Source organism: Ovis aries, chromosome 1 (assembly GCF_016772045.2).
Source record: "Ovis aries strain OAR_USU_Benz2616 breed Rambouillet chromosome 1, ARS-UI_Ramb_v3.0, whole genome shotgun sequence".
Classification (NCBI taxonomy): Eukaryota; Metazoa; Chordata; class Mammalia; order Artiodactyla; family Bovidae; genus Ovis; species Ovis aries.
The window spans coordinates 142,026,549-142,050,935 of record NC_056054.1 but is presented as its reverse complement, the minus strand read 5'-3'; the positions used below and the strand labels follow the sequence as shown (position 1 = coordinate 142,050,935).

Genomic DNA, 24,387 nt, shown 5'->3' with positions numbered 1-24,387 from the left:
TAACTTTTTAGGAATTATATTTGTAGTTTTTTTTTCTATATCTAAATGTAAGACAGCCTTGGGACTCAGCTTAGATCCTCTTCCTCTTCTTGTTTGCTAATTCCTTGGGAAATCTCATTTACTCCCTTGATTTCCTGCTATGAATAAGCTACTACTTATTCAGTTTATAGCTTCACATCAGTCTTAGTTACTGACTTATTTATGTCTTGCTCTTCACAACATAAAAATATCATGGGCCATTCTAAACCAATGATTTTCCCTGCTGCCTTAACACAAAAGTAAAAAAAAAAAAAAAATCCTCTACTCTTCTTCACTGGTGCCCTTTTCAGTGGATAAAAATCAGTTACTCATGCTCGAAATCTGAACATTATTCTCGATACTTTCCTTTCTTGTCTGTTCCTCATCCTGCCTGTGAACCAATCAAGTCCTATTGGTGCTTCCTTTTGTATATATTAATAAATGTGTGTATGTGTTACTTCATCTGTTTTTATACACTTATATTATTAACTCCTGTTTATTCTACTTTTATTTATAGATGTATTCTATATAGTCACATACCAGCTTTATCACTTTAACAGAAACCATAAGGATTTTTCAGAGATGTAAATCTGAGCCTCTTATTCCTATATTTAATTATTCAGCAGTTTTCCATTATATTCAGAATATACTAGGAAAAAATTCTTAACAAGGGCTAGTAGACTTGGTTTAAGAATTTTGATTTGATTCTCCCACCTAACTCTTCATTGTCATGTCCATGTTGCTCCCCTAAGCCATACTTCCTTTCCCTTAATTCTTTAAACATGCCAAGTTCTCTGCAGCCTGAAAGTTTCTGGCTGTTCTGTTCTTGGCCAGGGATACTCTGGCTTTCCAGTTCTGGCTTGGCTACCTCCTATTCACCTTTGCAGTCTCAGCATAAATGTCATTTTCCTGTGGAAGTCTTCCTTGCTTTACCCTCCTGCCCTAAAGACTAGATTTGCTCCCCTTCCAAATCTTCTCACAGCACTCTATCTCACCACACCTTTTCTGACAGCTGTAATAATATTTGTTCATAGCTGTATGTGCAATTAATGTGCATATTGCATTTTTCCAACAGGCTAAAAGTTTCCTTAGCTCAGAGACTCTATAACTTTTGTATGCTGCTATGCATATTCTCAATGTTAGTATAGTATCTTGCCCTTAAAAGGTACTTTTTTAAAGAATAAACATACACACACACACACGAATATAATTACATATACACATATGAGTGTGTGATTAATATCTGTAGCATAGCTGTATGTGAATATACTTACATGCATGTAGAAGCCAGTAGGAAAACAGTAGTAACTATAGCTGTCTGAAATGTTGGTTAGTTGCTCAGTCATGTCTGACATTTTGGGGCCCATGGACTGCAGCATGCCAAGCTTCCCTATCATCATCTCCCGGAGTTAGCTCAGACTCATGTCTATTGAGTCGGTTTTGCCATCCAACCATCTCATCCTCTATTGTCCCTTCTCCTCCTGCCTTCAGCCTTTTCCAGCATCAGGGTCTTTTCCAGTGAGTTGGCTCTTCACATCAAGTGGGCAAAATATTGGAGCTTCAGCTTCAGCATCAGTCCTTCCAATGGATATTCAAGGTTGATTTCCTTTAGGATTGACTAGTTTGATATCCTTGCAGTCCAAGGGACTCTCAGGAGACTCTTCCAGCACCACAGTTCGAAGGCATTAATTCTTTGGGGCTCAGCATTCTTTATGGTCCAACTCTCACATCCGTACATGACTGCTGGAAAAAAGATAGCTTTGACTATACAGACCTTTGTAGGCAGAGTAATATCTCTGCTTTTTAATATGCTGTCTAGGTTTGCCATTGCTTCTCTTCCAAGGAGCAAGTGTCTTTTTAAATTTCATGGCTGCAGTCACCATCTGCAGAGATTTGGGAGCCCAGGAAAATAAAGTCTGTCAATGTTTCCATTGTTTGCCCATCCATTTGCCTGAAATGTAAACATTTGTTTCCCCATCTATTTGTCTGAAACATAAACAGGTATAGTTTTTAGGTTGAAGAGATAATATATACATTTACTTACTTTTTGGAAGCTAAAAGGCCATATTGAGGAATATGAATTTCTCCTCTCTTATAGGTAAAAAATTTGAAAATACTGAAATGTTTGGTCAGTACCCACTTCAGGTCAATGGATTCAAAGATCTACATGAATGCCTAGAAGCTGCTATGATTGAAGGAGAAATTGAGTCTTTACATTCAGAAAATTCAGGAAAATCCGGTCAAGAGGTGAGTTTAGCATCTTCATTCTCCTTCCCTATAAGTCTCTTATTCAGTGTTGTGAAGTAAGGCTCTAACTGTATAGCTACCTAATAATTGAGAGAATAATCAGAAAATGTTTTTGAATTTAATTATGGTAAGTTAGACATTTTGGGGAAAACTGCAGAGTCAGTACAGTCTATAATTTACGTTAAGTTTTCGTTTAAAGTGTTTTCTCAAAATTTTATGTTAAAATCCTCATTTAGGACATTGTTCAGTCTTTTAAGACTTTTTCAGTCCAGGTACCAGCCATTACAGCATGCTAGTGCTGGTAGTAAGGAAGAAAAACACTGATGTTGCAGTGGAATTCTGTATAGACATATGTTCAGTTCAGTCGCTCAGTCATGTCCGACTCTTTTTGACCCCATGAATCGCAGCACACCAGGCCTCCTTGTCCATCGCCATCTCCCGGAGTTGACTCAAACTCACGTCCATCAAGTCAACGATGCCATCCAGCCATGTCATCCTCTGTCGTCCCCTTCTCCTCCTGCCCCCAATCCCTCCCAGCATCAGAGTCTTTTCCAATGAGTCAACTCTTTGCATGAGGTGGCCAAAGTATTAGAGTTTCAGCCTCAGCATCAGCCCTTCCAATGAACACCCAGGACTGTTCTCCTTTAGGATGGACTGGTTGGATCTCCTTGCATTCCAAAGGACTCTCAAAAGTCTTCTCCAACACCACAGTTCAAAAGCATCAATTCTTCAGCGCTCGGCTTTCTTCACAGTCCATGTTACTTACATCAAATATGTTGGAATATGTCAGGCCCAAGGAGGCAACACCACGTGGGCTCCTTTTCTTATAAAATTACTGTGTAATTGCCTGAAAGGCAGATGGAAGAACTTGCTTCCTCAAGAAAGAGAATTAAAATAGATATTACAAACCTATTTATCTGTCTCCACTGCCTCTGTCTTGTAACCTATGTTCATCTCTCGATTCATCTCTCTAGCTCCATCTGTATATCCTTTCATCCATGTATTCATCCAGAATATTAGAAAGGAAAGGACGGATCATGTGCTCCAAAATCAGTCATCATTAAGCAGTTGCTGCTAGCTGTCTAGATATAAGCTCTGCAGGGGTTCACCACTCTGTCCCTTGGATAGTATGGTCTCTGTCTTATAGCCCTGTTACCAGCAGATAGAAGTACGTAACATGTGTTGACTGGGTGAAACGTCTCAGTAATATTAAAAAAGTTTCCAAGGTTTTTATCTTTGAATAGGCACTTAATAATCATTAAGTGATTGCATCTCTGTTTATCTAAAGAGGGCCTAGGTTCTTATATCTTTGAGAATCAATTGTTTTTATTTGAATTATGTGCTTTGGCTCCTCTGCCCTTAGAATTTCCCAGGCAAAAATACTGGAGTGGGTTGCCATGCCCACCTCCAGGGGATCTTCCCAACCCAGGGATGGAACCCAGGTCTCCTACATTGCATGCAAGTTCTTTACCAGCTGAGCCGATGGTAGGTGTGCCTACCTCGTGTGTCTACGTCATAGATCACCTACTTCAGTGATTCTCAGCAGATGCCTAGATTCCACCTCAAAGTTATCAAATCGGAATCTAGGGATGAGCGCCAAAGCTCCACAGGTGACTCTGATAATAGACCTTTAATTAAGACTACTTAAATGAAGCTTATTTATCTTACTGATTGGGAAACAGATCTTTAAACATTAGAACTTTCCAAGGATCCCCAAGGGGGAACAGGAAAACAGAGCTTTGTAAAGTGCAGTCTGTTTGCTATTAAATAGAAGAATGGTGGATTTGTGCAGGGAGAGAAGGAATGGCTTTTTCCTTACAATGTTACAGTAGCTTATAAATGAAACATGCTATGATTTATTGGTAAATAATGTAATAATAAGTAAATAATATTCCTCACATATTCCTAGCTTTTGAAAATATTTTTCTTACATTGACTCTGAATGTCATCATTTATTTTTTAGAAGATTTAGTTTGTTTTCTGTCTTTGGCTTCGTACTCTGACTGCCCTATACTGCAATATATATTTTCTGCCTAGATTTTCCCACCTAGCCTAAGCTATACAGTGGCTTATCATCTTCTCTAGTCTCTAAATTCAGTTCCTAAGATAATAGAAACTAAATAATAGCTAGTTCCTCAATAATAGCGAATATGATTACCTGTGATTCCTAATTCAGTCGCCTAGATTTGCTGGACATGGTAGTTTTAGTAAGTCAACCTACTTTAAGTGACTATCACTGACCAGAGTAGAATATCTTAAAAGTTTTTAGTAACACCCTGAAATAATAATTTCATTCCATTGTGTCCTTCAGAAAAACTTATTTTATTTCTCTATAAACACCAATGAGTAGCATCTTAGACTTGTTTCTAAATTGGCATAACCCCTGATGTTAATACCTTTTATTTCTTATGCTATTATTTAATAAAAATTATTGATTTTACTTTGATGCAGAAAACATTAAAAAAACTTTTTTTTGCAAAACAGCTCTGGCTAACTAATATAGGAAGACCTCTAGTCTCCAGAATTGCTATGGTAAAACATTCAGTGGGCTATAAGAATTTACATTTCTTTAATGACATACCAAGAATCAACAGAATAAATTAAAAATGATTATATGTAAAATAATTACTACCAAATTTTTTTCTAAATCACAACTTTTAATTAAATGGTATGTCATTTATAGATGATTTAAACTCTCCGAGAAACCTTGAACTACTTTTTGGTTGCCTGTTAGTGAGAAAGAATTTCAAAGAGTAAATATCTCACTTCTGGTGTAGGTATTCACTACTAATGCTATGATGTACATCCTTTTAAGTGTGTACATATAGATGTTTGTATTGGTTCATACTATTTTGAGACTTGCATTGTTTTTTACTTACCAGTATATTGTGAACATCCTTCCATGTCAATATATAGCTTTACATCATTCTTTTTAGAACCTGCATAGTATCACCATAACTAGTATTTATAAAATTAAATTGATTTAATTCTTCTGTGAAACTATTGGATAAAGAATTATTTCAAAGAATGTCTTCCTATAAATAACCTTGTGCACTTTGGAATGAAGGATAGTTAGAAATGGAATCTTTAGGTCACAGGGCATACTCGTTTAGAAGTGTAAGTACTGCCAAATTTCCCTTCAGGGTTGTACAGATAATCAAAGTGCTGAGAGAAATTTTACAGAGCTTTAGCTAAAAACTACATTGCAGAAATAATACCTACATGTGCCGTATTAGATATATGTAGATATTATATAGGAAACAAATAGGGCAAAGGAGTGAAGATAGTCAAATGACTGAAATTGAGGTTTGAATTCGAATTGGAAGTTTTCTCCTCTAAGGCTTAGTTACATCCTAGCTTTGTTTGATGTGCTATGGGGAATTTGCAGTAATAGGTCTGTCTTTTTCTTATTCCCCCCCCCCCATATACATGTAATCTCACAAAAGCAAGATAGTTAAATCATATTAAAAGAAGAATATGCTATTTACTCATAAAAATGACTACATTCTCTCTGGAAAATATTTTAACAGGTCAGATTTATATTTAGAGTAAATTCAGGAGTACTTTTGTTGCCAGTACTGATAATCTAAGTTCATTTTTACTAACTGCAAAAATCTATTACCCCTGTCCATTCGTTTTATAATGTAGTAATAATAATAGTAATAATGATGAGATATCAAGAGTATAAGCATCATTTTTACCTTTAGTGACCTGTGTTTCACAAAATTCATGGCTTATCAGAGAATTAAGTATAGGTTGTTACTAAATGGGGAAATATTTTGAAAGGAAAAAAATGTCTTGTTTTATATTATTTAAAATTCTCTTTTATATACTGCTGTATTTATAATCTAAAATCACAGAGCTCAACACACCCGTAATATTTTTTTTAATGAATGTAGGAAATGTCTGGCTATCCCTTCTGGTCCTGAGCAGCATTAAAATGAAAAAAAGTGAAACCATGTAGTAGGAAAATCCTGTAGTAGGAAAAAACTGTCATTGATGTTAGATTAAACAAATCTGCACAGAGACATGACATATTATGAACATTCTTTCATAAGATATGGAACCTATTTCCTGGACTGTTATGGCCTACAGAAAATCATATCACCAAATTGGGTCATTTCATTTCTGTTGGCCATTGTAGGTTTCCATGAATTAAAGTATGTTCATTATTTAAAGCGAAACAGTAAGCATACCTTAATAGTTATATTTAATTTTAAATAGTAACATTTAAACCATTGCAAGAATAAATGAAGGTAATAGTGTGCGAGATCTACTTTTTGAGTATTATGAAGTTGAATAGAGAGTATCATCATGAGACATCAGAAGTGTCCCTTGTGATATGTGTAGAGTGTATTTTAATTCTTAATAGTAACTTTCAGTTCAGTTCAGTTCAGTTCAGTTCAGTCTCGTCTCTCAGTCGTGTCCGACTCTTTGCGACCCCATGAATCACAGCACGCCAGGCCTCCCTGTCCATCACCAACTCCCGGAGTTCACTCAGACTCAGGTCCATCGAGTCCGTGATGCCGTTCAGCCATCTCATCCTCTGTCGTCCCCTTCTCCTCCTGCCTCCACTCCCTCCCAGCATCAGAGTCTTCTCTAATGAGTCAACTCTTCACATGAGGTGGCCAGAGTACTGGAGCTTCAGCTTTAGCATCATTCCTTCCAAAGAAATCCCAGGGCTGATCTCCTTCAGAATGGACTGGTTGGGTCTCCTTGCAGTCCAAGGGACTCTCAAGAGTCTTCTCCAACACCACAGTTCAAACGCATCAATTCTTCGGTGCTCTGCCTTCTTCACAGTCCAACTCTCACATCCATACATGACCACAGAAAAAACCATAGCCTTGACTAGACGGACCTTAGTTGGCAATGTAACGTCTCTGCTTTTTAATATGCTATCTAGGTTGGTCATAACTTTTCTTCCAAGGAATAAGCGTCTTTTAATTTCATGGCTGCAGTCACCATCTGCAGTGATTTTGGAGCCCCCAAAAATAAAGTCTGACACTGTTTCTACTGTTTCCCATCTATTTCCCATGAAGTGATGGGATCAGATGCCATGATCTTCGTTTTCTGAATGTTGAGCTTTAAGCCAGCTTTTTCGCTCTCCTCTTTCACTTTCATCGAGAGGCTTTTTAGCTCTTCACTTTCTGCCATAGGTGTGGATTAAAACTAACTGAAAAAAAAAAACACCTCGCCAAAGCAAATAGGCAAACTTTGCTCAAGAAATTTTAAAACTTAAGGGATATTTCTAATATTAGATCTTTCATAATTTTCTCTTGTCAGTTTCAGATAATATCCATGTAAAACAAATTACTTCAACTTCAGCTATCAGTAACAGATGAACCAACTCCAACTCAGGAAATCTCAATTCAAGTAATCATTAGCATTTTTTTTTTTTTCTGTAGCCAAGCTGTGTGGCATGTGGAATCTTAGTTTTCTGACTAGGGATTGAACCCTAAACCTGTGAATCTTAACCACTGGGCTAACAGGGAAGTATGAAATAGTTTTGAAAAACCATTTACTTCAACTGATTTTGTTTAGTGAAAAGTAGCAACTTACAAGATCATATTCAACTTGCCAAATGTGCATTTTCCTGACTTTTTTTCCTCTCTTGGATGTTTAAATTAGCATACTGAGCTTATTGACATTTATGTGGTGACATTTTGTGGCCCTTGAAAATACCATAAATAATATAGTATGCTGCAATATAGTGTGCCTTCTTTTTACAGGACACTGCACTGCTTAAAATAAACATTTAAAAAATACTTGTTACATTATTTTATACTTCTTTATTTGTTGATTCACAAGTTTTTTCATTTTTCTTTCTCTTTAAATAAATATGGTTTATGTAAAGCTTGAATCTGTTTGTTAAAATTTCTGAAGTTCTGTTGCATTTTATGCTTAATTGACCAGTTGCCAAAGTGTGGAGGAGTTGCCTCATAGCAAGCAGGCATTCAAATCTTTAAGCACTAGTAATTTTTAAAGTAAATGCTGTATTTGATAGTAATTGATCTCTTTCTTAAATGTGCCAAAATTCTATTAGGAACATTAAATTTAAAACAAGGAAGCATCAGTTTCTAGCTTTATCATCAGAATTGTGGTCTTTTATGTTATAAAATATTTTTTTCTTTTGTATATTACATCTTACAAGTAGCTTCCTCACAGGTTTTTGACAGTGTGGTTGATTATATTAAGTATATGTGTCATTCCTGGTAATAACTGTGACATAAGATTGAAGAAGCCAGAAAAATTGAGATACGAAGCCATGCTTTCATCCAGTGTTTTTCACTTTGGGTTTGAAATTCTAATGTAAAGAATTACCAATGAAGAAGAGTCATCAGAAGATTTTTCTCTTTCCTGTGTGTTATCCTACTGGAATTTTCAAAAGGTGTCAAAAACTTTTAGAAAGAAGTTGAGTTTTAACTAAATTGCATACACAGTCAGTTATCTGTGATGTTAGCATTATGATGATGCACGTAAAAATGCCACTGCTCCTGAACATTCTGTGCCTAAAATTGTAGTGGAGGAAATAAAAAGGTCGTGTTGAGGTTGTTTTTTTTTTTTTCTTTCAGCATTGGTTTACTGAACTACCACCTGTGTTAACATTTGAATTGTCAAGATTTGAATTTAATCAGGCACTGGGAAGACCAGAAAAAATTCACAATAAATTAGAATTTCCTCAAGTTTTATATCTGGACAGGTATGACTTGGTATACAACATAATTTACTTTCGAAACAATTTAGTATCCAAGTAAAGAGTTATTGATCTCAGAGAAAATTTTTGCTTAATTTCCTTAAAAGGTTTTACTTTTTCTAATGCCATTTGTCAAGGAAAATGGAGTTCTTTTTTTATTTAGAAAAGTGTAGTTACTGGGAATAATGTTATAAGGAAAAATATTAATTTGTATTCTCTAATGTTTTATTATAAAATTTTAGATGAGTTAATCTTCTGTGGTGGTGGCTAGACTTAATATTGTATCTATTTCTTGTTTGGAAATATTGATAATTGCTGTATTTCTTTTCCCTGATAGATACATGCATAGAAACAGAGAAATAACAAGAATTAAGAGGGACGAGATCAAGAGGCTAAAAGATTACCTCACAGTATTACAACAAAGACTTGAAAGGTATTGAAACTTTTATGCAATTATGGACTAACTATAGGAACTCATATTCTTAATGTCTGCTTAGAGTTTTAATTTAAAATTCTCTTTGAATGACTTGTGATCCTACATATAGATAATCATTCTGGATGGATATTTTGCTTGAATTGGAGAAGGAAATGGCAACCCACTCCAGTGTTCCTGCCTGCAGAATCTCAGGGACAGGGGAGCCTGGTGGGCTGCCATCTATGGGGTCACACAGAGTCAGACACGACTGAAGCGACTTAGCAGCGGCAGCAGTTTAGGCTTGAGTTTTGCTAGAGACTAAAATAATTCATAGTTGGCATTAGAAAATTATTATTTAAAATTAAATATTCCCACTGTCAAGAGATAATACCCATGGTACTGAAAGTACAAAGTTAAACTAACTTATGATTGAGGTTTCTTCTTGTGTGAGGTTAAATACTACTCTTGAGATTTCTATTAATAAATGATAACTGAGTTTTTCTGTTTAACACTGAAGATACAAGCACAGATGCCTATGAGCTTTATAAAGAATAATGGAATCTTTATAAAGAAGGGAAGCAAGTCAAGTGAGCAGAGGGAGTCAGAGAGCACAGCCCTGTGGAAAGATGGTGCCTGCCATCTATTCTAGGCCCTGCCATGCGTGAATATCAACTCCCTGTTGTCTAGAGCTTTAGATTGTTTCCAAAAGAAGCCAGAATCTGGACTATCAAATAGTCTGTAGTTCAGACAGAAGTCTACAGGTTAAAATGTGCTCTGAAAGATCCGAGTTTGCAACCTCTGATCTAATCTGTATCCCCTTGTTTTACTATTCACTTGAAAATAAGTGATCTAAAGCTTTTAATATAAAATATATTATTTTTCAATAGTTTTAATTCTTAAAAGGTATCAATAATCATATTGAAATATAATCAGAGGTAAAAGGAGGGGGATAATATTAGCCATTATCTTAAGACCAGATGACAGATCTAAAAATAAAAAGCCTGAGGAGATGAAAATGTCAGTTTTCATTTTACTGTTAGATTATAGCTTACAGCAGCATTTGAAATTTATAACAGTGTATATACACATTCAGTCTTCTCAGCTTTGATTTTGTTCCTCTAGAGAACATTTAACTTATTTCTTGAATGTATAAGTAGTTTTACCATCATTTGAAAGCAAAATTAATTTCACTATTGAAGAATATTAAAGTGTTTTTGTAATGTTTTAGAACATTGAATAAGTGTACTTATTTCATTATTGAAATAAGTGTACTTTTTACACAAATTTAAGCATTCATGCATTTTATGGTTAACAGATATTTAAGCTATGGTTCGGGTCCCAAACGGTTTCCCTTGGTGGATGTTCTGCAGTACGCCTTGGAATTTGCCTCAAGTAAACCTGTTTGCACTTCTCCTGTTGATGATATTGATGCTAGTTCCCCATCTAGTGGTTCCGTACCATCACAGACATTACCAAGGTAAAAAAGTTTTCTTGGTAGAAGAGATAGCTGTGTTCCTGTATTATGTAATATTGTAATTGATACCTTTAAAGAAGGTTTTTATAAATGCATGTTGTGCTTTATTTTAGTGAACTTACAAGATTGTGTAGGTCTTCTAGGGACTTTCTTATTTCATTGGATTTCATTGGATTTCAGTGGATTTTTTATGGCTGTGGATTAAAATTTTCGTATTTTTTTCCATTCAGAATTATACTTTAGGCTGTTTTGGTATGTATATCAGCCTTTCTTTCATCCATGAAAATACTACTATTAAATGGGAATTTTTTTCTGTAGTGTGAGCTGATAAGGATCAGCAAAGGAAGATTTTATAAATCTGGTATACGTATGATTTGTATAAGTAAATACATTTGAGCCTTTTACAATATAAAGCCCCAGTTTTATCCTTATAATAATGTAGTTCCATGTAGTAAGAATCTCATTTGGATGTTACATTAATCCACATACTTCCTTTTTTTTTAACTTTTTTCTTTTGTAATTATAAGCCAACTTAATATTATTTATTTAGCACATAATCTTTGTCCAGAGCTTCAGTTTGGAAAGTTTAATAATGAATATTCTATGCTTGAAAAATGCAGCACAACAGACCAACAGGGAGCTCCTTCTTCAGAACTGCCAAGCACGTCACCCGTGTCAATAGCTGCCATTTCATCAAGATCAGTAATACACAAACCATTCACTCAGTCCCGGATACCTCCAGACTTGCCCATGCATCCGGCACCAAGGCACATAACAGAAGAAGAACTCTCTGTGCTGGAAAGCTGTTTACATCGCTGGAGGACAGAAATAGAAAATGACACCAGAGGTAAGAAGCTTCTCATAGCAGAACTACTCTCACCTCAGATGGACATGGTTAATGTTAAAATTGAGAAGGGAGGTCATCTATGGGTTTCATATGTAAATATTAAAAATGGGATTTTTTTGTCCCACCCCCTTTCAAAGTGTTTTCTATAAGATGAGCTCATTTGGCTTCCTTTTTTATGATCTTAATATCAGTTTTAGAGAGACCAAAAGATTTTCCTTGGATTACTTAGCTGATTAATGACCTAGCAGATGGTCTGATTTTCTGGTTTAGTGCTCTAAATTTATATCAAGCTGGTATTCACAGGTACTCCACTGGTGAAACATCATCCAGCATCAGATTTTGTACATAACCAACTATATTACCTCCCTTGATGCCTGTGCTGAGTTCAAGTGAAAAACATTTTCTCTAGGTTGAAGAATTAGAAATGTGAATTTTAATTTTCTGTCTGCTCTAGCAGATTTCTAGATATGATCTATTAACTCAGTGCCAGTCTGTAACTAGTTTTAACTGGCATAGGAAAAATAAGGACAGTGCTCTGGGAGTGGAGGACATGTTGGTGTTCAGTTGCCATCCTCCATTCTTGGAAGGAACACTCCTTTATTCTGAAATAATCTCCTTCCTACTTCAGTGTTGCTAAAATGAAGTGATGTGGATATTTTCTGGTAGACTTTATCATCATTTTTCTTGATCTGTGGAAAAAATCTAGGAGTTCCTCTTTTGTATCAAAAGGTTGGGCTTACATTAAACAACATCACTTGTTAGGTTTTAAATCTAGTTTTAAAGCCCAACTAGATGCTTTATAGACAATATAGAAGTAAAGAGCAGTCCTAATTTAATAGTAAATAAGGTGGGAGAGCAACTAACAGCATCAGTTACTGTGAAGATTTTCCTTAGTATTTTCATATATAAGGGAATTTTTTATATTTGAAATCATTAGTGAACATTACTTAAGCACATAGTTTTTCCTGAATACTGTGTTAGGTTGTTGGATAATTTTTTATTGAACTAGCCATGTTATGTTTGTTTCTATAAGATTCCAGTCAGAAAGCTGAAAACTAAGATGCTTTTGACACTAGGGAAGTAGCATTTAGGGAAGAAAAAAATGAATTTGGTTTATTCTTTGGAGACAGCTGACAAATGTGGGTCCTTGACTAGAGGTGAGAGACAGAGGGGTATCAGGGTTGATTCCCTCAGTTCCTCATGGTGGTATCGATAACTAAATGGATAGAATGTACTGTGGAAAAGGGCAGAATGGTGGGTCGCCTCCACCTTGGGGAAGGAAGTAGGAATATGATGAGTCCACTTCTGGTCATTTTAAATTGAGGAACTTGAGAGACGTGTCATATGGTTTTGGACCTATGGCTCAGGTATAAAAGATTCCCACCTGCTCCAAGCAATGAACCAGTTTAGAGTCTCACTAATTTTGTGTGAGACACCCTGTTTCCCAGTATTCTCCCTAGCCCTGGGTACCTTTTAATTTGTGGTAGTCTGATAATTGAAATGAAAATGGTATTACAGTGTCCTGATTTCAATTTCATTAATCATGAGTGAAATTCTGTTTTTTAATATATTTATGAAATTTATCCAATTTTTATATTGAATGGTTTATCTTCTTGCTTAATAGAAACTTAAATGTTGTGAATATTAGCTTGTTGTGCTGTGCTTAGTTGCTCAGTTGTGTCCGATTCTTTGCAGCCCTATGGACTATAGACTGCCAGGCTCCTCTGTCCATGGGGATTCTACAGGCAAGAATACTGGAGTGGGTTACCATGCCCTCCTCCAGGGGATCTTCCTAACCCAGGGATCGAACCTAGGTCTCCTGCATTGCAGGTGGATTCTTTTCTGTGTGAAGCACCATGGAAGCCCAAGAATACTGGAGTGGGTAGCATGTCCCTTCTCCAGGAGATCTTCCTGATGACCCAGGAATCGAACTGGGGTCTCCTTCATTGCAGGCGGATTCTTTACTAGCTGAGCTACCAGGGAAGCCCTATTAACCTGTTACCTGTAGTGTAGGTGGCAGATAACTGTTTTTCCAGTTTGTCATTTGATTTTCTTTATGTTCGTTTTTGTTTTTGTTTCTGTACTATAGATTTTTTTTTTTTTTAATTTGGGGAGGAGTCTTTGCGTTTATGGTTACTGGATTTTCTGTCAAGCTTTTTTTTTAAAATAAGCCTTTCCTGTTCTAAAGTTACTTCTTTTTTTTTTGGTAGGCTTTGATGTTGTCTGCTTGATTCTTTTTAATAGCTTCATAGAATAATGTGGTTATACTGTATGACAGATATTTAGGTTGTCTCCAATTTTTACAAAATAATTATGGGTAATATAGCTATATATATCGCCGCCTCTAAGTAATTATGTAGGATAGATTTCTACTTGAAGTAGAAATAGTGGGTAATGGGAATCTCACAACTTCATTTCCATTGGTGATTATAGTTGATTTTTATTCAATTACATATATATGTATATGTGTGTGTGATATGTGATGAAGTTACTTTATTTCATTGTTTACATTGTTTCATTGTTTACATTATTTTGTTTCATTATTTCATTGTTTTCCTGTTTTATACAAATATGTGGGGGGGTATTTAATTTTCATTGGAACCTTCTTTTATAAATTTGAACAAAATACCGTTTTTTTGGCTCAGTTCGTTTTTTAAAATAAACCGTATTTGTTTGGTTTTTAATTTCTCATTTGTGCTGCATCTTTTATTAAGGAGAACTGAATTCATTTTATACAGATTCTGAATAGTAATGTTTTTAAGAATAGTTTTAGAAACTTTTTCTTACTCCTCTAGCATATTTATAGGAAAAGCTTTATTCCCTGCCTTACAAGTCTCAGTAGAAACATACTTGATTTTGATCATTAAATGGCATCTTCTATCCTTAGATTTACAGGAAAGCATATCTAGAATCCATCGCACAATTGAGCTAATGTACTCTGACAAATCTATGATCCAAGTAAGTTGAATTTTGAGCTAGTAAGCATTATCTAAGTTATTTACATATTTTATCTTTATGTTAGCTTAATTCTCATACTTTAAGATTTTTATTTTATATTATTTTTCTTTGTATTCTCTGTATTTATCTACCATTTTATTCTTTTGTAATAAAATTTATTAAAATTTTTCAAAGTGTTTCAGTATTTTTAAGAAATTATATGGGAGAAATTATATGGTTGTTTAAGGATACTAAGATTATGTGAGAAGGTAAAGGGCTTAGTTACATTTAAATTTCTGAGAGTTATATAATGGCTCTTTATATATGCCATTTTGCTGAATTTACCCACCTATTTATAATTATGAAAATTTAAGCAAATCATCTGCTAAATGTATAAATATTCATTATACAAATTCTTTATTCTAAAGATAGCTTAAATCAACAAATATATTTCCAGAGTTTTGAAAATCACCCTATTTACACACCTGTCTGTTTTACATGTCTTTAGTTTGCTTATCCTCCCTCTTCCCTGCCTATTTTTATGTCATAGTTTAATTTTTTCAAAACTCTGATCCCAGCTAATTTACTCTTGTTAAAAAACATATGCCTCAAGGGAACCCTCGCATCAGATGATTTGTGATTTTCATGAGATGTGATTATAATGGAGTATTAACTGCAGTTTCACTCTGTTTTCACGTTTAGGTTCCTTATCGTTTACATGCTGTTTTAGTTCATGAAGGTCAAGCTAATGCCGGGCACTACTGGGCATACATTTTTGATCATCGTGAAAACAGGTGGATGAAGTACAATGATATTGCTGTAACAAAATCATCGTGGGAAGAGCTAGTGAGAGATTCTTTTGGTGGTTACAGAAATGCCAGTGCATACTGTTTAATGTACATAAATGACAAACCACAATTCTTAATACAAGGTAAGAATATGAAATATATAGGGCAATATATATTTTTAAATAAGTAGCTCTTTAATTTGATTCTCGTCTCTGGTGTGATTAGTTAAGTGTAGTTTACTCAAGGTGATGGATATATTTGGAAAATGCTTTTGGGTTATTGTAAGTGAGAAAACTGGAATTGAAAAGTAATATGACCAGGGCTGAGAATTGGGATATATTTTGTATTCAAAGTTAACTATTATAAAATATAATTATTATAAAATATAAATTGGACTATAAAATATAAATTGGACTTTTTCTGCTTGCTAAAATCCCTTTCATGACTGTATCACACATTAACTCATATTCAAACTTCTTCACCTAACTTGTAAAGCCTCTATTATATGGCTTTTAATTGTCTCTCCAGATTCATTTATAACCACTCTTCATTTCAAACTTCATATTCTTGACTGATATTTAAACTTGTTTGGGTCACACCAAATCATTTCACGTATTTATATCAATATGTTCTTATGCCTTTGTATGTTTGCCAATGATGATCTTATTTCTTCTTTTGCCTAATTCCTGCTCATCTCAAGATTCAATTCATGTGTCATCTGCTTTGCCAAGTTTTCCTTGAACCTGCCAGAAAGTATCCCTTCTTGTCTTCTCATAGCATACTTGTATTGGGCACTTACTATGCTGGGATTATATGCTGGCTTGCCTTTCCCACTTCACTCTGATCTGCTCACAGACAGGGACCATGTCATACTATGACATGGTCTTAATCTTTTTACTTCTCATATTCTAATATAGACTTTGCATATAAAAAAGAAAGCATGTAATAAAGGTTTGTTGAGACTGATAGAAATCAACTTTCTTTTTGTATTTAACCATTCAGCAAAACCTGCTGGATTTATGACTGAAAAGCTAAAATTTAATTTATGTGAGTGTAGTAGAGGTTGAGTAACCTTGTTAGATACTATGTATGTGATTTTTAAGAAAAACTTTGCTATATTGATTAGATTTCAAATTGTATATAAATATATTGCTATACTTAACTGCTTCAGATGGAAAAGAATTTTAGTTCTGTTTTGAGCTTTGAGGTTATGTGTTACTTCTCATTTTGTGGCGAGTTTTACTTCATGAATAATCAAGTATCTGGTATTTTATAGTAGAAAAAGTAGTACTATGTCAGTAGTACTGTTTGAGTAGCAACAACTTTGGCTTTATGTCTTGTTTCTTTTTTTTTACTCTTCAGAATAAAAATAAAAGCTGAGAACATTACCTATAATGGATGATCACATATTTGCATCTTGCTTTTCTGAGCATTTGTTTGAGTTTTCTTTTAATATATAGCTAATATTGATTTGCTAGATGGTAATAATTTGGACTTTAACATTTGAAATACCTTCTGTGTTGAGCTTTTCATTTTTTTTAATCCTTAATTTTATAATAGTTTTTGAAATATGATTTGCAGAGGAGTTTAATAAAGAAACTGGGCAGGCCCTTGCTGGAATAGAAACACTACCCCCCGACTTAAGAGATTTTGTTGAGGAAGACAACCAGCGATTTGAGAAAGAACTAGAAGAATGGGATGCACAACTTGCTCAGAAAGCCTTGCAGGAAAAACTTCTAGCATCTCAGAAACTGAGAGAGTCTGAGTCTTCTGTGACAACAGGTTAGTCCATTTTTATTGCATTTTATCAATTTCATATTTCTTGATAATTGTAAAATTAAGATATGCTCATTGTAAAAGCAAGAGCAAAAAACCTTATCCTAGAGTATGAAGACTCTAATTTAGAAAATCTGAAATTCCATCATTCAGAGATAAAAGGCAACAGTTTAGTTTACCCCTTTGCCAGATAGTGCTAGATAACACTATATATACATATATACCATTTTTAAGCTGAATGAGATGATTCTGCTAACTCTCCATCTATGTATGTTACCTACTTTGATTGACTTTTCTTGGCAAGATACCTAGAAAAACTATGAAACTGCCAATTCACTAAAGCTTTCAAGAGGATGCACTCTATTCATTTCATATTTAAGCAAAATAACACTACTGGTAAATAGTATTGGTTAATGTAGAGTATTTATTTGATTCTTTTCAGAATTCATAAAAGACAAATTAGCAGCAACTAAATTTTTAATATATTCCAAGTGAAGAACATCTGTGTAATCTATAAAACAAATGAGAAGTATATAAAAATATAAATATTTTAACAATTCTATAATTATTAGCTGGTGAAATCAATAAAATATTAAGGACTACAAAAATAAAATACATTCTTTCACAATTGAAAATACAGTGGCCAATGATTTTTTCTAAGATTGATCTTATGATTAAGTTGTGAATATAATTTAAGATGACATTTTGTATTGTAAAGAAGGTACTGTTTCTGTTTAGTGGTTAGGGAAATGAGAAGAGATAAATTAGATCTTTTCCTTAAACTCATTTGTCTCTCCCCCTTTTTTTTTTTTTAATTTACTCTCAGTGGATCATTTTGAATCACCCTTTTTTGTAAGGTTTGTGTGTTTTGTTTTTATTTTGTAAGAAAGCGTTCTCGGTGTTTGTTTAATTTTGTCTTTTACAGACAGATTCCTATGCACCTTTACCTAGATAAATTTTAGCATTCTCCTTTCAACTTTAGACGAATTTATTCTTTCACTGAGATCTGTAAGACTATAGTATGTTGTGTTGACTGATGTATAGGTATGCACAAATCTTTCCAGACTTGTAACTTGTTTTCATGCAAATTGAATAGTTGAGTCCTAGATCTTGATTTTAAGCAGCATTGAGTCAGCATTTTTAAAAGACTATGAAAACAGTATTATACTGCCTTATTGATACATAAATGCAGTATGCAGTACAGTGTCTTTCAGTACCACCATTGTAGACTTTGGTGAGCCATACCAGACAAGGACTGCACCTTCTTCACGTACATCAAAGGCCAATGTGTAGAGCAGGCAAAACTCTATAGTTTTACAACAGTGCAGTTTCATTATAGTAACCTTGTCCATGTTAGTAGGAAATAAAATAGCTCAGTAGCTATCAAGAGGTTTCTGAGTTCAAATAACTCTAGTAAACTTGTTATAGTTCCTGTCATTTTTGAGTTAGTTCCATCTCTTTGTGATTTCGTCCCTTATGAAAGGGAGTAAATCTGCTTCCAAATTACTTCCTGTCATTTTTGAGTTAGTTCCATCTCTTTGTGATTTCGTCCCTTATGAAAGGGGGTAAATCTGCTTCCAGATTACTCCCTAGAACTTACCCCAAGATGGAGCTACTCTGTTATTCTTCACTTAATTTTTTACACCTCTATTTGCTTGTGACTGTTTGTATTGGTGGGAAGACAGGACTGCATAAATGGCGTAAACGTTAGTGGCACCTGAGCACTCAGATGAAGGTGAATCCTCTAGTCACTGGCCAAGCTCCAACCCTGTTATTCTTGGTTCGCTTATATTTTGTAGCATCACAACATTAAATTCTATACAGTCTGCTTTTCATCTTTTCTGTTTCTCACAAGAGTATCTAAATTTACAGACTTAACACATTTTATTTTTACTAAGTTAAACTAAGACATATTCCCCATAATATTTGTATCTGACAGGACTTGCCAGCTTTTCCCCATCATTTACATTTGTTATATTCCCTCTGTATGAAAAGGCCACATCTATATGCTCCATATCCTTTTTATTCTGATGAGTGCTTCCTGTTACACACTTTATATCCTGTTTTATACGTTTTAAAAAATGGAGCAGTGGGCGTTGTGCAGGTACGTTCATGTCTCTTTTTAGTATTAAAAAAAAAAAACTTGAAGAGAGATGCAGCTGAGAGGAGCTAGAATAACTTAAAAATAAAGAGATGGTAAAGGTCAGTTCACATGTAACTGTTATGATAGTTATGTTCAGGACTGAGTTTTTAGAAGGCAGTGACGGTACTGCCTCAGTAAAAAACTGTGTGTCCTCTATAGAATTACTAGAAATAGGCACTTTGAGTTAATAGAAATAGAATATTGTAAATCTATAAGTTTGGGATGTGTGTGAGATTATTGATTAAAAATTGATTTCTACCACTATCTTATCTTACATATCACATTAAGAAATCTTTCTTCCATTGCAGGACAATTTAACATACACAACTGAATAAGAGAATCTATTCTATTGTTCCTTGGAATTACTTATCTCCTTTTATTAGCAGAGAAATTTTACTTTAATGCCCATGCCATTCTTTTTCCTATTTTTCCCTACAGTTTTCAAATAATTTAATTTGATATAATATTTTCATAATATCATAGAGAACCTGTATTTATCTCTCAGGTGTACATTAGGATTATGAGTGACTAGTGGAAGTAATAAAAGGAGATCTTCTTCATAAAATCCGTCAGAGTGATTTTTCTTCTCTTCCTGAAAATCTTTTCAATAAAGTTAAAATCTAAGAACCATTAAAATCTAGTTTCTTCAGAATGATATTCCAAATAAGAATATTAATTTATATTGCATTAATTAAATGAGTATTTGTTCCTCTTTTGCTAACAGATAACCAAAAAAATCCATAGGCGTCACTTCTTCAGCATGATTCATTGTCTTATTGAAACTAAGTAATAAGTGATAGGAAAGTATTCTTCAATCCATATCACACTACCTCTTAATCTGCAAAAGAAAATTTACCTTAACACTTATCTTTAGAGATTTAGCCAGCAGTTCTTTACTACTGGTATATATATCAGGAGTACCTGGGAGACTGTTTCTGAGGACATACCATCTGAGACTTATTGGGATCAGTATCTGTGGAGGAAGGGTCCAGAGTATATATTTTTTAAAAGATGTTCAGATAATTCTGAGTGTACCTCTGGTTAAGCATCATGGCTCTAGGCTATATGAATAAAACTGTATTCTGAGGGAGAGGGAACTTTGCTTGAATTATTATTTTGCTTGTGTTTCTCATATCTTACTCAGAAACTATTGGAAGTCCTTACTGTATATCTATATGGCATACTCAGATTTTAAAAGCAAAAAATAAACTGAAACCAAAAAATAAGGGTAGAAAAAATGAAGTAAAAATGGTCTACAAGTCAAAAATAAGTTGATATTCCAGAAAATTACAGTTGGTTCCTGAGAGTAAGATCTGGTAGAGTGGACAATATTCTCAGTATTTTCAGGATATTTTCAGTAGCATCAGTATTTTAAGTTCCTTTAAAGCAGGGACCAAGTCATGTTTTTATTTAAATCTCCACAATGTAGTATAATACATGACACATGATCAATGCCCCTTAAATGTTTTCTGGTTTGATTTCATTTCCTTTGGAAATTGCAATAATGAGTTTCCTAGAGGTGATCTTCAGTGTATGGGAGTGCAGCCATTTTAAAAGGTTAGCCCAAATAGCTATACGTTAGGAAGAAAGTCAAAAATATGTGGTGCTGTTATGGCTTTTTCTTAGATAAACTGTAGGTTTCACTTTGGTTCCTAAGCCTACACCTCCCACATTCCTGAGAATTCAGTTTGTGGTGCTACCTAGGAATCTGAAGCCTTTAAAAGTTTCCCTGATATTCTAGCCAGCCTAGCATGTCTTTTTATAGACTGCTTTGGGGGAATTATTGACTTTAAATGCATTTCTGTAAGGAAAATGGACTGCTGTTCTTTGAAGCAGTGCTCTTTAAGTATTTTTCTCTGGGTAGTGGAATGAGCTTTCTATTTTCCTCCTCTGGTTATTTTGTTTGTTCTGGTGAACATATCTTTTACTCTTCTGGTTTGACAAAATAAAGTTAAAACCTCTTTTCTTTTTTATTTTACCTTCTATTAAATCTGAATCCCTTGTAATTCTTCCAAGGCCACTATTCTGTAAACATGTTTCATCTAAACCAGGTTGTTCCCTATCACTCTTGCTTGTAGGGTCTTTTCCTGTCATTATGGTTTTTCTCATGAAGTATCCCTCATTTGAAAAATGTCCTCTTATCCTCACTATTCTTGAAACTTTGTCCACTTTTAAGACTTCCCTAATAGCCCCAAATCTTTATGAATCTCCCTAATTACCCCTGTAGAAACTATTGTCTTTTTCCCCCTATTCTAGTCCCAGTCTATTCTCAGTACCAAAGTTATATTTTGCCTTGCTTACTGTTTTAAGGCCCATCAGTAGCAAGGTATTTATTAATCTTTTATCTGTCCTTACAGTACCTTTGTTTATGCTATTCCTTCTGCCTGGAATCATCTTTCTCATCTCCAAGATAATCTTCTCTACAAATCCTTCAAGACTTAGCTCAGTTGGCATTTCTTCTAGGAAGTATTTCTTAGCATGCAACATCTTTCCAAGTGTGTGTATGGGTCCATAGTGCTTCTCTAGGACCTTGTACATAAGTCTGTTACAGCATTTAGCACTTTGTATTGTAATGGAGTATACATTTCTGTGATTTTGTTGAGAGTTCCTGAAAGTGAGTAAATCTTATGTCATTTTTTCTTAACATTATTAATACCTAGCGTAGTACTCGGAGAAGGCAATGGCACCCCACTCCAGTACTCTTGCCTGGAAAATCCCATGGACGGAGGAGCCTGGTAGGCTGCAGTCCATGGGGTCACTGAGAGTTGGACACGACTGAGTGACTTCACTTTCACTTTTCACTTTCATGCATTGGAGAAGAAAATGGCAACCCGCTCCAGTGTTCTTGCCTGGAGAATCCCAGGGACAGCGGAGCCTGATAGGCTGCAGTCTATGGGGTTGCACAGAGTCAGACACGACTGAAGTGACTTAGCAGCAGCAGCAGCATAGTACTGAAAATGTCACATGCTCATCAAACATGTTGAGAATGAAGTTTGGATTTTTGTTTCCAGACTCCCAGAACTTGAATCCTTGTAGGTTCACCTACTGTGATGACAGCACCACTCATACAAGTTCCATGGAAGATATTTGCATAGAGAAAATTCTAGAGGAAATAGTTTTGTATGACATTTAGGCAGAATCATTCAGCATCACATAAGGTTTTTGGACTCAAATCCCTATGAGGAAGAAAACCTTAATCCTGGGGACCGACGTATATTTGACTGTGTTGATCAGATAAAATTACTTTTGCTCTTAAGAGCTTTATATACCTACATTGTTCAGATTTCCCTGGCTTAGCCCAGTGCCTTAGCAGATAAATTTTTTGACCCACATTGCATTAAGCTCACATCCTACTGTCAAGCATTGATGTTTTATCTGTTACAATGAGAAGAGACAGAGGGGGAAAACGCAAGTAATGTAAGCTTTAGCAACAAGAAGTTTGTCTCTGTTAAGGCCTAAAATAGCTGACTTAAGCCACTTAATCATGAAACCTTCAGGAAGCAGAAGCTCTGCTAAACTGGAGTTGTAGTGGTTGAGATTTTCTTAACTTTATCATACGGGCACACTGAAAGAACATTGCAGTTCTTAGGAAGTCTAGAAATGAGACATTTAGCTTCTTTTGGACTTCTTTTCCTGTGACAAACATGGTAATCATTTCTTCCTTTAGTTTTCCTTGTCAGAGTGTATTTCACTTCCATTATCCTAATGACTCATATCCGAAATATAAGACATCTGCATATCAGTCTCCACACCATTATGTCTAAAATGTATCTTGAATCTAACAAATTCTCACTGTCTCTTATCCAAAAGCACAGTCATTTCTTGCTAATATTGCTCTATAAGCAAGATAAAGAGCTTATGTTGCTGTTTTAGTACTTTTACTGACTTCTAGTTTTACTTTATTCTCTAATCTTTTCTTAACAATGTAGTCAGAATAATTTTCTTTAAACTCAGCGTGTTTTCATTGTATTTAGAATGTTTATCCACTTCCTTTTGCCGTTAAAACTTTCATGACTGAAAGGCCCCCATTTTATCCCTGTCTACATCATCTCTTGCCATTTCTCGCCTCTTACACTATAGTCTATTTGACCACACTAGAAGCCTTTCGGATTGAATTCGTGCTCACTTCATGGGCTATTCATTCTTCCACCTAATTCATTATGTTTCAACTGAAACGTTAGTTTATCTTATACCCCATAATCTTAAGTTACCCTTGCTCCATTTTATTCCTATAATGTATTATGATGATATCAGAATTCATACGTGTAATTCTTTGGTTAATAAATTTTTCCATAGTTAACTATAAATTTCATGGGGACGGGACTGGCCACTTTGTTAACACTGAGTCGCAGTGCCTAGCCTAGTGCCTACATAGACACTTAATTAAAATTCAGTGGATGAATGAATACTCGTGCATCTATGTTGAAATTATAGTATTTCTTTTTTAATAATATTTCACTTTAAGAAAGGTTTTAGATTAATCAGATATTGGAAAGGATGACAGTAGTCCTGTTGTTTCCCACCAGTTGGTTGAGCAGGAACTCAACCTATCCCAGTAACACTGTGCAATATTTTAGAGTACATTCTTACTCCTTTTACCCTTTCATTAGTTTATTAATTCATTTGTTTCATTAAATTATTGTGTGCTTATTATAAGCTCGGTGTGGAAGAAATAGGAATACAAAAGGGAGATAACACCCCTGCTCTTGAGATTCTTACAGAATCGCAGGGAATCGGCTTGAAACAAATAACAGTAATGAAGCTATAATTGTGGGAAAGTGCTATTAAAATGAAAGTATAAGTTAGTGTAGAGCAGTAATTCTTGTCTGGGAGTGATTTTGACCTTCAGAGGGCATTTGACAGTACTGGAGACATTTCTGGTTGTCACAGCTGAGAGAGGGAGTCAGTACTACTAGTATTTAGTGGGTACACAGGAAAGCCCTCCACACTAGAATCATCTGACCTAAAATGTCAGTAGTGCTGAGGCTGAGCAGCCCTGCCCTAGAAACGGAGTCATTGGCAATACTTCTATGCAGAAACAGCATTTA

General features: G+C 34.8%; 1 protein-coding gene across 18 annotated transcripts in view; it reads left to right on the top strand.

Moving 5' to 3' along the window:
• Positions 1 to 24,387, top strand: part of USP25 (ubiquitin specific peptidase 25) — a 167,819-nt gene that overhangs the window by 90,225 nt on the left and 53,207 nt on the right. For all 18 annotated transcript variants that reach the window (XM_060416275.1, XM_004002820.6, XM_042230164.2 and 15 more), the window contains 8 exons: positions 2,117 to 2,265; positions 8,838 to 8,965; positions 9,297 to 9,392; positions 10,690 to 10,851; positions 11,469 to 11,695; positions 14,583 to 14,653; positions 15,335 to 15,563; positions 17,002 to 17,202. In XM_060416275.1, the coding sequence (XP_060272258.1) occupies positions 2,117 to 2,265; positions 8,838 to 8,965; positions 9,297 to 9,392; positions 10,690 to 10,851; positions 11,469 to 11,695; positions 14,583 to 14,653; positions 15,335 to 15,563; positions 17,002 to 17,202 (1,263 nt within the window). The remainder of the gene's footprint in view (positions 1 to 2,116; positions 2,266 to 8,837; positions 8,966 to 9,296; positions 9,393 to 10,689; positions 10,852 to 11,468; positions 11,696 to 14,582; positions 14,654 to 15,334; positions 15,564 to 17,001; positions 17,203 to 24,387) is intronic.